This window comes from Ptychodera flava, chromosome 9 (genome assembly GCF_041260155.1).
Source record: "Ptychodera flava strain L36383 chromosome 9, AS_Pfla_20210202, whole genome shotgun sequence".
NCBI lineage: Eukaryota > Metazoa > Hemichordata > Enteropneusta > Ptychoderidae > Ptychodera > Ptychodera flava.
In genome coordinates this window covers 19,171,895-19,186,784 of record NC_091936.1, presented here as the reverse complement: position 1 = coordinate 19,186,784, position 14,890 = coordinate 19,171,895, and the positions used below count along the sequence as shown (strand labels likewise).

The 14,890-nt window shown below is 38.1% G+C and overlaps 1 protein-coding gene across 1 annotated transcript in view; it reads right to left on the bottom strand.

Moving 5' to 3' along the window:
* The window catches only part of LOC139140261 (fibroblast growth factor receptor-like), a 129,025-nt gene that overhangs the window by 88,381 nt on the left and 25,754 nt on the right, over positions 1-14,890 (bottom strand). The window contains exons 8-10 of the mRNA XM_070709385.1: positions 12,843-13,026; positions 12,137-12,265; positions 11,345-11,531 (exon numbers count right to left, since the gene is read on the bottom strand). Coding sequence (XP_070565486.1) covers positions 11,345-11,531; positions 12,137-12,265; positions 12,843-13,026 — 500 coding nt within the window. The remainder of the gene's footprint in view (positions 1-11,344; positions 11,532-12,136; positions 12,266-12,842; positions 13,027-14,890) is intronic.

Below are 14,890 nucleotides of genomic sequence, written 5' to 3'. Positions count from 1 at the left end.
ATTTCCAAGTTTTGAAAAGATTCAAGTCGCTGTTTTATTAGAACAATTCATCACACGGAAGTACAAGTATCACGTTTTCCCAATATTTTTGTTCTATTATACTTGAACAATACCTGCATCCTTGTTCAACAAACCGTATTTCGCTTTTTACGTTTATTCAATTAGGATCGCGATGTTGAAAAGGTTCTTGAGAAACAAAACATACCTTTGAGTGTAATCATGAACTTCAAAAATATTTTGAACGTGTAAGTTTTATATGATACTGGTCTAGCTGGTCAATTACAAAAGCTACCTGAACTTTCACGCTCACTTGTTCATCAGAAATAAAGAAGAAAATTTATACATGACATTGCAAAGTGTGGTGATTTGTTTATGTTTCTCTGTCTGACGAGTGTGAAGTGGCCCTGGTGTGTTGTGTAACTGAGAGCATGTAACTGATTAATGATGTAAACAACACCACACCAAGCCCTGTTGTGTTAATGTTGTAAAAATCGCTGATACATGTTGATTAAAACAACACCTTGGCCAATTAAGTTGTGCAGCTTGATCGAAGTTGAGTGTATTTTGTCATTTATGTACATATCAGTATATTGTATTATTTTATATTGTGCAATAAATAATATAAGTGTACTCTAGGCAAAAGAAAACAAATTATTACAGCTGCTCACTGATACTCAATCCGTGCTTATGTCCTTAATTTCCACGAAAGACTGACTGTCTCCATAGATTAAGCAAGTCCGAACTATAAAACAGGACATACTTCACTATTCCTACAATCCTATTTTGCTGTTTTACTTTCTTTTCATCAAACTGAACATTTGCTTTCGGAGATGAGCATCAAATTGTCGATCCTACTTGTTTCAAATATAGATCTTATACAACTAAGTATCCCGTAGCCAAGAAAAATATCTGTTACAATATGTATAATTTTTTCGTAATGTTTTTTCTATCAACCTGTAGTATAATAGTTGACTAATAGATTGCAACCATATAATTGATGACAGTACGTTCTAAATAAATTAAATGTAACACTCATACATCATGAAGTAAAATTTCTCTAATGAATATTAACTGATTCATTTCACTTTCGTTGCTCGATATCGTCATCATCACTTATCAGAAAATAAATAACACCCGTTCATGTATTTTGGGTTTCGCTCATTTAGTTTTTGCTGAGTCATCAAAACCGAAATTCGATTATTAGAGGAAAAGATTAAATACATTGCAGCATTAGAGGAAAAGATTAAATACATATCCACCAAAAGTCATGCAAATATAACGTCAAAACGTTATTTTACATTATGTTTCTTTTTTTTAATCGAACTTTAACGTTGGATGACTCAGCAAAAACTAAATGAGCAAAACAAAATGTACATGAGCGGTAATAAAACGCATATTTGACTCCAATAAGATGAAAACAATTTTTTACCAAAAATTGTAAATATTTAGAAAAACTGTCTAGACCTGAAAAAAGTTGCTGGCTATGCTTTATTCTATAAAGGCAACAAAAGTTAACTTTGGCACTCAAAGGGTTAAACTAATTATAGCTATAGTGTCTACATTGTTACGTGCAGAGAAAACGAATAAAAGGGTGAACACAGCAGTTAACGTTTAAACAAAATTTATTACGAAAATAAAACTAATTGCTAAGTCAGGGATAGAGTACAAGCTTTAAAAGTGTACAGACTACTTATCTCAGCTGGGACGGCAAAGCTCCAGTCTCAGAGTTGTAACAGTCAGTCGGATGAATGAACAGTCCTTTGGCTTGCAGGCTTGAAACTGCACAAAGTCCACAGTATAAATCCAGTGTTGGCAGTGAAGGTCTTGAGAAGTCTTGAGAATGACTACGGCTGGAGTTTAGTAACACACAAGAGACACGATCCCAAAAGTCTGACTGGAAGCTGTGCACGCCCCTTTTATACCCATGTGCTTACATAAAGGCATATAAGAACAATCTAGAACTTTTATTGACATGCTAATTACTGTTCTAAAATTATCTCTCTTACACAACTAATTAACTTTCCAGAACATTCCAAACATGACTAATTTAATTCAAGGTTGTGAGGTCATTAAGGGCAGTGACCTTGAGAATGTTCTAGACTAATTGAACTCAGGTCATGATGAGTGTGGGGGAAATGACCTACATAACACACCCCATCTTCAAAAGGAAAATTTTTCAAAGAAAAAAAAATTCTTTTACAAATGTAATCTTAAAAGTGTGAACAACAATAAACTCTAAATACGAGAGAGACAGTCTGCAATTAAATTGTCTCTGCCTTTGATATGTCTAATGTCAAGATTAAACTCCTGTAACATTAAACTCCATCTTAGCAATCTCTGATTTTAAATTTCTGCAGAAAAACAAGAGGGTTGTGATCAATATAAACCACTATTGGCTGATTTAAAGAAGTAACATAAACTTCAAAATGCTGTAAAGCTAATATCAAAGATAAACACTCTTTTTCAATTGTACAGTAGTTTCTCTGGGATTTGTTAAATTTGCGTGAAAAATAGCAAACAGGATGATCTATACCATGACTATCCTCTTGCAATAAAACAGCACCAGCAGCCGTATCACTAGCATCCACAGCTAATTTGAATGGCAAAGTGAAATCTGGTGCAGACAACACTGGGGCACTTTGCAGTATGGCTTTAAGTGTATCAAATGCCTGTTGGCATTGCTCTGACCAAACAAACTTTACTTTCTTTTTAAGTAAGTTAGTCAAAGGCTCAGTAATTGTGGAGAAATTTGGACAGAATTTTCTGTAGTAACCAGCCATACCGAGAAAGCGCATCATTGTCGTTTGCAGTTTGGTATGGGAAAACTTGAAATGGCACTGATTTTGGCATCAACAGGTTTTACCTCACCCTGTCCTACAGTATGTCCGAGGTAAGTCACCCTCGCCCAACCAAACTCAGATTTGGCAAGGTTGACAGTCAACATTGCTTTGCTCAGTCTCTCAAAGAACTTCCCCATGAGCTTGATGTGTTCCTCCCAGGTGTCACTATACAGGACGAAGTCGTCAACGTAAGCTGCACATCCGTCTAGCCCGGATATGACGTCGTTGGATCATCCGTTGCCGGAGAGTTCTTCATTCCGAATGGCATCACCTTGTACTGGAACAATCCGTCTGGTGTAACAAAGGCGGATATTTCACGAGCACGATCCGTCAGAGGGACTTGCCAAAATCCCTTCAGTAGGTCAAATTTCGTCACATACTTGGCTTTTCCCACTCGGTTCGATGCAGTCATCAATCCTCGGGATTGGGAAAGTGTCTGTCTTTGTTAAAGTGTTGACCTTCCTAAAGTCCGTGCACATACGATAACTGTGATCTGATTTGGGAACAAGTATGCACGCGAACTCCAGTACTTTTACTGGGTTCAATAAAGTCATTGTCCAGCAGGTATTTGACTTCTTCCTGGAGATATTTCGCTTTTGATGGATTCAGTCTGTATGGATGTTGTTTTACAGGCTTACTGTCCCCAACATCAACGTCGTGATAGATGACGTTTGTCCTCGTTGGAACATCTTGAAACAGGTGTTTATATTCATGCAGCAGTTCTTTCACCTGTTGTTGTTGTTCTGGCTGGAGGTGTGCCAACTTTGTACACTCCAGCATCTCCAGGATTTCTGAGTTCTGAAGCTTGACCGAGCCAGCTTTGAATTTAGAGTATTTTCATTCAAGTCAGTTTCTGTATCACTATCTTCATAATGGTTTGAACTGACTGCACTGACAGGCTGAGTTATAGTAGGATTATCCCTATCCAAATATGGCTTAAGCATATTTATGTGACATAGCTGTTTTTGTTTTCGCCTGTCAGGTGTTATTATGATGTAATTTAAATCACTCAATTTCTTATCAATTAGGTATGGCCCAAAGTAACGAGCATGGAGTGGTTTGCCAGGAATTGGAAGTAGAACAAGAACTTTTTGACCTGGTTCAAACTTCCGTTTTGAGGTGTTTTTTTTCATATTTGGTTTTCATTGACTGCTGAGATGACTCAAGATTTTCTCTGGCTAATTCACATGCTTTAGAGAGTTTCGTACGAAAATCTGACACATATTGCAAAATATTCAGACAATCATCATCGTCTGATAGGAATTTCTCTTAACGAGCTTAAGGGGTAGACCCACCTTCCTTGAGTGATTTTGGTCATTTTTGTTTTATGGTAGATTTTGAATCTGTCTAATATGGCCTTGGAGTGGATGATAAGTTTGAAACCCTATCACACTCGGAAATGAGCTAGAGTTTAACAAAAATGAACATTGTAGGCCAGTTCGCGTGCCGTGTTTTTCTTATGTCTTAACGGTTTCCAGATTAGTCAAGGCTATTTCAAGAGCGTAAGTAGATTACGTTAATTCCGTCCGGAGGAGTGCGCATGCGTCAGTCTTCTTCCCAGCTGCCGGCAGGAAGTATGTCGCGGCTACTGAACATGCTGAAGGTAGCCGTCGATTGCAAAAGCATGATCCATAAAAGCGAAATATTAAGCATATGACCAGGAATGAGAGAACAGTTAAAATTGTCAGAGTAACAGTCAGGCTTAAAACTCCAGTTTGCGATGCGTTGAAAAGGTGTAAACTGGAAATGGTCGCAAGCGAGGACTGCATGTAACGCAAAACGCTTACTCATTCAACAAGTTGGCTGTCCCGTTTTTCGAGAGGGTCTATGACTAAACTGAGCTTTGAATAAAAACTTGTAATACATCTTGCGCACAACAGAGAGGCTGCTCAATGTTGTTTTAATTATTTTTACCTCGTTTTCCTATGACACGTATTTAATAAAACTGTTCCCGTATAAAACAAATAACGGCCGAAAATCCAAATAGTAGGTCTTTGTCTTTACATGTTTGCCAAATAAAGTCCAGCATTCAAAATTAATCGCCGCCGAAAACCAAAACGTACATTTGTGTCCGCTAACAAATGACGTGGACTCAATGCAAAGTATAGTCTGACATTCAAAACTGACCCCGCCCAAATCAAACTAGGCTACTCCGAAAATCCAAAAATTACGTCTTTTTCTGATAACAGTTTACATGTTTGTCTGCACCTAATGAAGTCCGACATTCAAAATTGATCCCGCTCCGAACTAATTGCGACTGATGATAAAAATGTCAGATGATTTTTTACGTCTGCAAATGCCCAGCGAATTCCGGCAACTAAAACTGTTACCGGCCCCGCTTACGTTACGGTTTACACGTAAAGCATGCAATGAAGATTACATTCCTGTACGTCACCACAAGTTTTCTATATTTTTTGTGAAAATGGTTGCGACGTCTTTTTGTCTCGACAGTTGGGCGAGCAACATTCCTCTCAGTAGAAATTAGAAATATTTTATAACGAGAAAATCGCGCCGGTGTCTGCTCTGCCCGGTTTGGAAACGTAAGCCAATCGTTTTGTAAATTCTATGCGGGCACAGAGGGAACGTGATGCGAATAACGCACGTACAGTTTTGCTATATTACATTAGAATGATGCCGTGATTTACAATGTAAACAGAATGTTGACCTAGCATTTGTTTTTTTTTAATTGTACCGGAGCTAATCATACAGCAGACATAATTTGTTTCGATCAACTGAACTTTCATTTGGCGGACTGCTCATGCAGTGAGTCGAAGTCCAGGGTCGAAATCAATCTCGATTGAAAAGTATGCGATATTTCACAGCACAAATTCATGTCAGTATAGCTTTAAAATCATTGCGATTGAATTGTTATTAGGTAATTATAAACTTATGCGGTAAAGTTAAAGAAACCAAAATTGAAAATGATAGAATAATTTCCATGAACTTGAAAAAATTTACAACCATGAACGTGCTTTGTTCGAATCAGCAACTACTTTTTCCTGTGAACATGCTGTGAATAAACTCAATCACACTGAAAAACAGCGTGCTGCTGGTCTGTCTATTGTCGTTATTATAGTAGTTCAACGTACAGTCGCCATCGGAGAACGACGAATGCTCGTTTCCACATATCAGCCAACGCGATATTCAACTGTTTGACTGAAGTTTCACGCATTTCATTACGTTCGACCGTCGCGATTTTAGAATGACGCATTCAGTTTAATATCAGCGTGGTCACAGATTCACATCTGTTTTAGGTACTCGCCTCCATGGTACTCGCGAAGCCAAAACAAGTCGCTTTTTGAATTGTTCAAGTTTCGTGTCAGAATCGATTTATTTCAGTTTTTCGCCAACTTTTTATCTTTCCATTAGGAAATCGTTTTAGATACCAGATATTGTCAGGTGTTATATTTAGTTTAGCCTAACGATGGATTCTAACCTGGCACAACACAAAGTTAGCCCGGCACTGGTGCTTCTGAGGTCGGAAACCGCGTTCATGTAGCTGTCCGTTTTTAGCTCCATGCCATGATCAAGGCGGACTGTAGTCGTACTTCAACATGCAGTACGGAACGTAAAAGCTAACGTACACAACACGGCGTCTGAATGAACTTCGTCTTTGTCGGTATGTACCACATTGTAAATTCATTGTCACGTGTCTCTCTCCGGGCAGGAAGCTGAAAATGCGGTGACGATTGCGCAACTAAAAGAGAGGAAAACAATGTCATCGGACTTGGCATGCAAAATCACATAATTTTTACGAAGTATATACGCAGCCAGCCATTTCTTCGCTTGATAATCAAATTAAACTGGTACACTACAGTGCACAGTTAATACGCTAGTTTGTATTTAGCAAGAAGATTATCCCCAGATTTAGCTCGGAATGACAGTTGTGTAAATAAAGCCTAACGCTTACGCCGCGAACTGGCCGTTTCAGTGTTCATTTTCTTCCAATTTTCACGTCATGTATAATTTCATTCATACCACAAATTCAGACAAATGTGGAAAAAGTCTTGTACTTCATTATGGGCTGGGAATTTCCACCGAAAATGCGAGCGAACCGGAATTTTAGCTGACTTTGTGCGACTCCAAGGGTCGCATACACATTTCTGCGATTTACTCCGTTCCGTTTTTGGCAATGTATCGCAACTTCTGGAGAGTGTAACTTGGCGCCATGTTGACGGATTAGCCTCATCTTTGCACAGGTTGTAGTTAGTGACTGTTTCTACAAAACCGTGTCTCAGAATTCCGATAATGTTCCAGAAACAAAAGATATCGTGACAAACGTGGACAAAAGCCGTTAATTTTTCAGAATCCACCACTTCTCACTTTCAAGGCTAATTGAGCAAAAACAAAGCGGAGTATCAAAAATCCAAGACACGGTTTTTTACACACCTTACCCTGCTATCGATTGCAGTAAACGGCTCACCAATTGCCATCACCCTCTCGTACTTACACTTTTTTAAGTGAAAAAACTCAAAAACACACATTTTTGAGCAAAACAAACACACGCAAACAGATTTTGAAATATTCTTACAATTTTTATAATCTACAATTATCAAGCTACCCAAACATATACTACATGTCGGGTTAAAGATTCATTTTAATGGTGAAAATCAGGTTAAAGATAAGTGTCTATGAATGTGGGTCACCCCCTTAAGTGGGCCACGGACTGTATGTCCAAATACAAGCTCAAATGGGCTAAAACCAAGAGACTCTTGAATTGACTCTCTAACAGCAAAGAGCAGAAAATGAATTCCTTCATCCCACGCTTCTCTGTGTCAAAACAGTAGGTCCTTATCATGTTTTTCAAAGTTTGATGAAATCGCTCAAGAGCACCCTGACTTTCTGGATGATAGGCAGATGACCTATACTGTTTAATGCCTAGCTGATCCATTACTTGTTGAAAAATACCAGACATAAAGTTTGAGCCTTGATCGGACTGGACACATTTAGGGAGGCCGAATAAAGTGAAAAATTTGACTAAAGTTCTCACTATAGTCTTTGTCTTTATATTTCTCAGTGGTATGGCTTCGGGGAAGCGAGTTGATGTACACATTATTGTCAGCATGTACTCATTTCCTGATCTTGTTTTTGGTAGGGGCCCAACACAGTCTATTAGTATCCTACTAAATGGTTCTTGAAATGCAGGAATTGGCTGTAAAGGGCCTTTGGAATGGTCTGATTTGGCTTTCCTACCATTTGACATGTGTGACAAGTTTTACAGAAATGTGCTACATCCTGCCTGAGATTAGGCCAATAAAAATGACTGAGAATTTTATGATAAGTCTTCCTGAATCCTAAGTGACCAGCCCAGGGCGTTTCATGGGCCAGGCGCATATTTCAGCATGATAGGGCTTTGGAACCACAATTTGATGTTTTATAGCCCAATCATCATCAACCAAAACATCTGGAGGTCTCCATTTACGCATGAGAATACCAGATTTTGTATAATAGGAAACAGAGCTATCTGAAGTTTTACCTTCATCATCTACCCTGTCAAACAAAGACAAAATATCTGGGTCTTTGTGTTGTTTCTGCAATGAGATTTGATCTAGAAAATGTCTGACCTTGGTCAGCAGTTTTACTGGAAGTTTCAAATCCACGAGGGATAACGGAATGATCCTGAGAAAGGTGTCATTTAAGTCAACATCTGTGACATTATTTTTGAGAGTATTTTGATTCTCAGAAGTTTTCTTTGACATGGCTCGAGTAATAGCACATGAAGGAAATAATCAGGTATCTCTTGTTCAATTGGCTCCGGATCTTGATTTAAACTAGGATTATCAGTCACAAGTGGATTAGTAATGACCTTGTCCCCAGCAAGGTCGTTTCCAAGAAGAAGGTGAATCCCTTCAAAAGGCAAAAAAGGCCTAATACCTAAAGTCACAGGTCCAGAAACAAAGTCCGAAGACAAATATACATTATGGAGAGGAACAGGAATATAGTCATTGCAATCTACCCCCTTAATAAGAACTCTAGAACCTGAAAATGACTTTTCAGAAAAGGGCAGGGTATTTGCCAACAAAAGAGACTGGGAAGCCCCGGTATCTCTTAAAATTTTGACAGGGGTAGCGGAAGAAAAATCACTAGAAAGTGATATAAACCATCATGAATAAATGGTTCGAAAATACCCATAATGCTATCTTGAGAAGAATTGACCTTGACCTCATTAATTGGGGATAAGAGGGGTTTAACCTCAGAAAATGTGTTGCACACATTATTAGACTCTAATTGAGTTGATGAAGAAATAAAGCCGGTGGGCTTAGATCCACTTTGACCACTTTGACCTTCACGTTTTCTTTTCAATTTGAAACAATCTGACATTAAATGGCCGTCTTTCTTACAATAATTACAAAAAAGTGTACCGAACTGTTTGTCAGAAGGAGATTGAGACTTGGGATCTGATGATGTGGGAGTGTTACTTGAACTCTGTGAACTGTTGTCATTTGATTTCCTACTGTCCTTTGAAAAATTCTTGGATGAAAAGGAGGAGTTAAATTTACCTGCATTGTTTCTGTAGAAAAGGACTGGGATGGTTTGCTGAGAAAGGAAGATTTGTGGTCAATGAATAATCATCGGCCAAACGTGCAGCAACCTCCAATGTATCTGCCTTTTTTTCATTGATAAACGTCTTGATGTCACTCCGAATGCACCTCTTAAATTCCTCAATCAAAACAAGCTGTCGTAATTCTGACTGACCTTTTCCGAAGAACACCAACGGTCGAACAGTTGTTCTTTTGTCCGAGCAAATTCAACATAAGTTTGATCCTTCACCTTCTCACAATCCCTAAATTTCTGACGGTAAGCTTCAGGCACCAATCATAGCCCTTGAGAATTAATTCCTTCACAGAATCATAATTTGAAGCCTGCTCTACTGACAACTGAATGTAAATTTCTCTGGCTTTACCCACCAAAGCACTCTGCAAAAGCATAGACCAGGACTCCTTAGGCCAATTCAGACTCTGAGCAATTTTCTCAAAATGAAGGAAATATTTATCAACATCCTTTTCTTGGAAAGGGGGAACTAACCTGAAATGCTTAGTGATGTCAAACTTGTCTGAAGGGAAGAATTTTCCTGACTGTCCAAGCTCTAAACGTTTTATTTCTACCTGTAATCGCTGTTCTTCTAATCGCAATTCTTTTTCTTTCTGTCTTTCTTCCATTTGTAACTGCATTTGTTTGTTTTTCCTTTTCTAATGCCTGTCTCTCTTTTTCCATTTGTAATTCTTTTTTTTCATTTGTAATTCTTTTTCTTTCTGTCTTTCTTCCATTTCTAACTTTTCAGGTGCCAAATCTGCCTGTATTTCTAACTCTAATTTTCTGAGTTCAAAGGAAGACTCAGGTTCATAATCTTTTAAGGCAGACTCCTCAAAATGGCCAGAATTAACTAAATGTTTTGCAATCTTGAACTGTATTTCTCGCTTGCGCATAGATCTTTTAACATCTACTTTAAGGAAATTTGCCAGTGCTATGAGGTTGTCTTTTCTGAGGGAATTAAATGTGTCCTGATCAAGGTCATCCATAAATTCGTCTGGCTTGAATTCCGCCATGATTAAATTTCGCTGAGTTCACAGTATACAGTAGTTTTGAAAAGGCTAGCAAAATGTTGTCAAACGGCTCAAAATATTCGTATCCCAGACAAGCCCCAAATTTGTTACGTGCAGAGAAAACGAACAAAAGGGTGAACTCAGCAGTTAACGTTTAAACAAAATTTATTACGAAAATAAAACTAATTGCTAAGTCAGGGATAGAGTACAAGCTTTAAAAGTGTACAGACTACTTATCTCAGCTGGGACGGCAAAGCTCCAGTCTCAGAGTTGTAACAGTCAGTCGGATGAATGAACAGTCCTTTGGCTTGCAGGCTTGAAACTGCACAAAGTCCACAGTATAAATCCAGCGTTGGCAGTGAAGGTCTTGAGAAGTCTTGAGAATGACTACGGCTGGAGTTTAGTAACACACAAGAGACACGATCCCAAAAGTCTGACTGGAAGCTGTGCACGCCCCTTTTATACCCATGTGCTTACATAAAGGCATATAAGAACAATCTAGAACTTTTATTGACATGCTAATTACTGTTCTAAAATTATCTCTCTTACACAACTAATTAACTTTCCAGAACATTCCAAACATGACTAATTGAATTCAAGGTTGTGAGGTCATTAAGGGCAGTGACCTTGAGAATGTTCTAGACTAATTGAACTCAGGTCATGATTAGTGTGGGGGAAATGACCTACATAACAGCATACGTAAGCACCTTTGACTGAAAGCTAGATACCATTGGCATACATTGGAGGTTATATAGTAATACCAATTGATGTGTATTAGACAATTTAAGTTTTGGAGTATCTACCGCAAGAAAAGCAGGGAATGCACTCTTACATTAGCTGTGTTTAAATATAGGCGAAAACACAACTGTAAGTTATCTTTTTAGAAATTAGTGAAATTCTCCATCAAATCCCCCTACAAAACACCTAATGATGGCTTCTTAGTTTGTGAAAACAGTTTACCTGTCATCGTCAAAAATTCCATTCAGAATTCTTGTTTGAGGTTTTCTCAGGATTGTTTGGTTTAGCTTCCACACCACGGATTCGACGTCCATATTGGTGACAGAACACAATAATTGTATTTCGGAGTACATTGGTGTCGGGTCTTCTACTATTTCTTGTGAATCTAATATTGCGTTTGCCTTCATTGCTAAGCAAATAGATAAGTAAATGAACAAGTTAATTGATTTAAAAATCTCACTAAGTCAGTCAGTCAGTCAGTCAATCCTGTCAGACAGTCACTCAGCCAATCATTTAATATGTTTGAACATCAGTTTCTACAATTCTATCGATGATATGAAGTGTTTAGCGACTCTTCGATCTATGGATATGGGCATTCGAAAATGTCTCGACGTCATGAACGTAAAATCATTTCAAAACTACAGTACGTTCCTATTGAATGGAAGCGATGGTTATTTCATTTTGGATAATTGGATAATTGGAAGTAATATCGGGTCGTGTACGTACCTAAATGGACTTTTATAAACCATCAACAAGATTGAAACTAATTTGGGATAATTGCATAATGAAGTAAGATCGTTTTCACCTGCAAATGTAAGCTCATCTGCCTTTCGTTTGAAGTTTCACACTTGTTTTTATAAGTAATTTGTGATATTGCAGCATTAAGCTGTATGGCACCTAACACTTATGAGAAATTTGAAGAATATGAAGATCCAATTATCCAAAATTAGTTAGAATCGTGTTCATCTGTCATTTTGAATTCGAATTATTCGATGAATGCGACATAAAACTTACGTATATCACAGGCAGGTCCCCGCCAACCGTCTTTACATTTACAAGCACCATTCCACATATGACAAGCTGCTCCGGTTTTACAATCACATTTATATTGGCATCTAGCCCCATACCTACTTTGTGGACAACCTAGAGATAAACAATGGCACAAAATACCAAAAGCGCAAACAATTTAAATTATGACACAAGGATTGCGAGGAGGGGTGTCACCGTGTACAGTTTCGTGTTCCGTATCAAATGACCAAACTGAATTACTATCGAATGAGTTAAAGGAAGGATGAAGACGTCTGAGAACATTGCATCCTTTTGTACTTTCGAAACCACAGAGGATAGAAACCTCACATTTTTTTGAAGAGGGCTACAAATAATAAACTGAAAGATGTCCACTACTTTTATCATTGTCTGTAATACACGTGGGATATAAGTGGTATATTCATTGCATGGAATGGCATGTATAAAACCAACATCTTAGACAAACTCCATCTACCATGAGGGAAAGGGAGATACTCTTTATGTGAAAATTCAGAGATACAAGTACAGACGTTTGAACCCTTGCTTCTCGATGTTATGATAAGATAAAATATAGAAAAACATGAATTTGTTGACAAGCTGATGGTTGTAGTGTTGGGAGCAGCACTGTAGTACTTAACGTTCAGGTTGTCACTTTGTTTTGCGATTTGCAATCAAGCGCAAAATTGTTACCTACCCAAGGCTTTCACTTCTATAGGTGTGTTCAGTTGGATCAATACCTTCCCACTGTCTCTCACGCGGATCTCAAAAGTAAACTTTGTTTGACCATGAGAGTTTACTCCCCGTACCATGAAACAGAACAGGTAATCCCCTATTATGTTATATGTAATGCCCAGCTGCTGAATGACTGGATCATCATTCTGAAAATATGAAAAAATATATTTGTAACAACGATATAGGGCAATATGTAATTTCCTATGATTACTGTAAATTAGAAAAGCAGTGACCCAAAAACTTCCATTCGTTTCGCGTAATTGCCATGATTACGTTAGGAGATCAAGCTAATTTTTTTTTGTATTGCTGGTTCGCTTTCGTAAACCGAATTCGAAAGTTGTTATCCGGGATATTCGACAAATAAGGGGAACATTGACTCAAGGTATCTACATATGCAATACTGTTGTCTGTTGCACATTGAACCGAACACACGTTCATCTCTTAAAGCGATGGCCAGATTAAGGCCAGAATAACTAAAGGTCATAGCTTAGCTACAGAGGAATAGGGTATGTGAAAATTACAGAAAATTCTGAAAAATAATAGTTTAAACATCTTCTGCTCAAAATAGACTGGACCGGTGACCTTGCAAATTGGCACAAAGGAAACTGGCCCTATGGTCTACAAAGAACGTTTACAGAATTTTGGTTAACGAAGCTTTATGCACATAAGATGGATTTTAAAAATTCAATGCAAAATGGCCGCAGGGTCATGTGCCCAATGGCATGGTAACGACATGAACAGACAAGATCTTTCAGTTTTACCCATGTGCCAAAGTGCAAGTCATTCGTTCCAACGGTGTTTGAGCGGGGGCAAGATACATTAATGGTCAAGGTCATTGAAGGTCATCCAAAGTTTGTCAAAATAATGTTGATCCCATGCTGAATCATATGTAAAAGGAACAAAACCTCAAGCCACTGTAGTTCATGAGATGCATTGATTTGGCATAATTAATTAAATACGGAAAAATATCAATTTAATCACTTTAAAACGGCAAGGTAATTTGATTATTGGTATCTTGAAACTATGCCCAAAAAGGATGCTAACAGAATATTTATTGGTCAAGTCTTATGCAAATTAGGTGGAATACAACATTTGAATCCAAGAAGGCGGCCATGTCATGAGACCTAACGAAATTTCAACGGTCAGGAGCACGAGTACTCATTAGGCCCTATAAGCCCTGTAAGTTTGGCTGCATTCAGTGGTTTCTCAGATTTAGGTCTAAAAAAACAGTGACGGAAGAAGAAGTTGTTGTTGCGATTGAAGAAAGCTTAACCCTACACTTAGTTCAAGTCTGTGATTTGTTAATGTTTGAATGGAGTGAACGCAATTATATGTATTTTGCTTTCATGTGAAACGCGCGCGAGAGTGGAGTGGACGCGCTGAGTTGGGTGAACGCTATACAGGGGAGTTTCACCCGGAATCACAGATGATTTAGAAATAAAAGAAACTACTGAAAGTGTGGACTCTGCTTCATACCTAGACGTATTGTTTGAAATTAGACAAAATACACTATACACTAAGCGTATGACAAAAGAGACGATTTCAATTTTGAAATCATAAACTTTCCCTTTTTGTCGAGCAATATACCATCATCTCCAGCTTATGGCGTGTATATTTCACAACTCCTTAGATACAGTAGAGCATGCAATTCATATGAAGACTTTCGAGTTAGACACAGCCTATTAGCTCAAAGGTTAGTGAGGCAAGGATTCTCAGAAAGTAGATTAGTAAAATCATTTAAGAAGTTCTACGGTAGATACGGAGATGTTGTATCAAAATATGACCTGTCTGTTACTCAAATGATGAGTGACAGCATACCAAATTTTGACTCACAAAAGTAATTTGGTGAATTCACCAAATAACAATGGATTTGTCGCTTTGGGTCAATCTTGACGGGTGCGGCTAGCTGGCAGGGTACGCTTACCCATTCCGGACACCTGGTACCACCACTATTTTGTGGTTCAAGATGACCCCATTGCCTTTGTCATTTTCAATATGTTCCTTAGACCT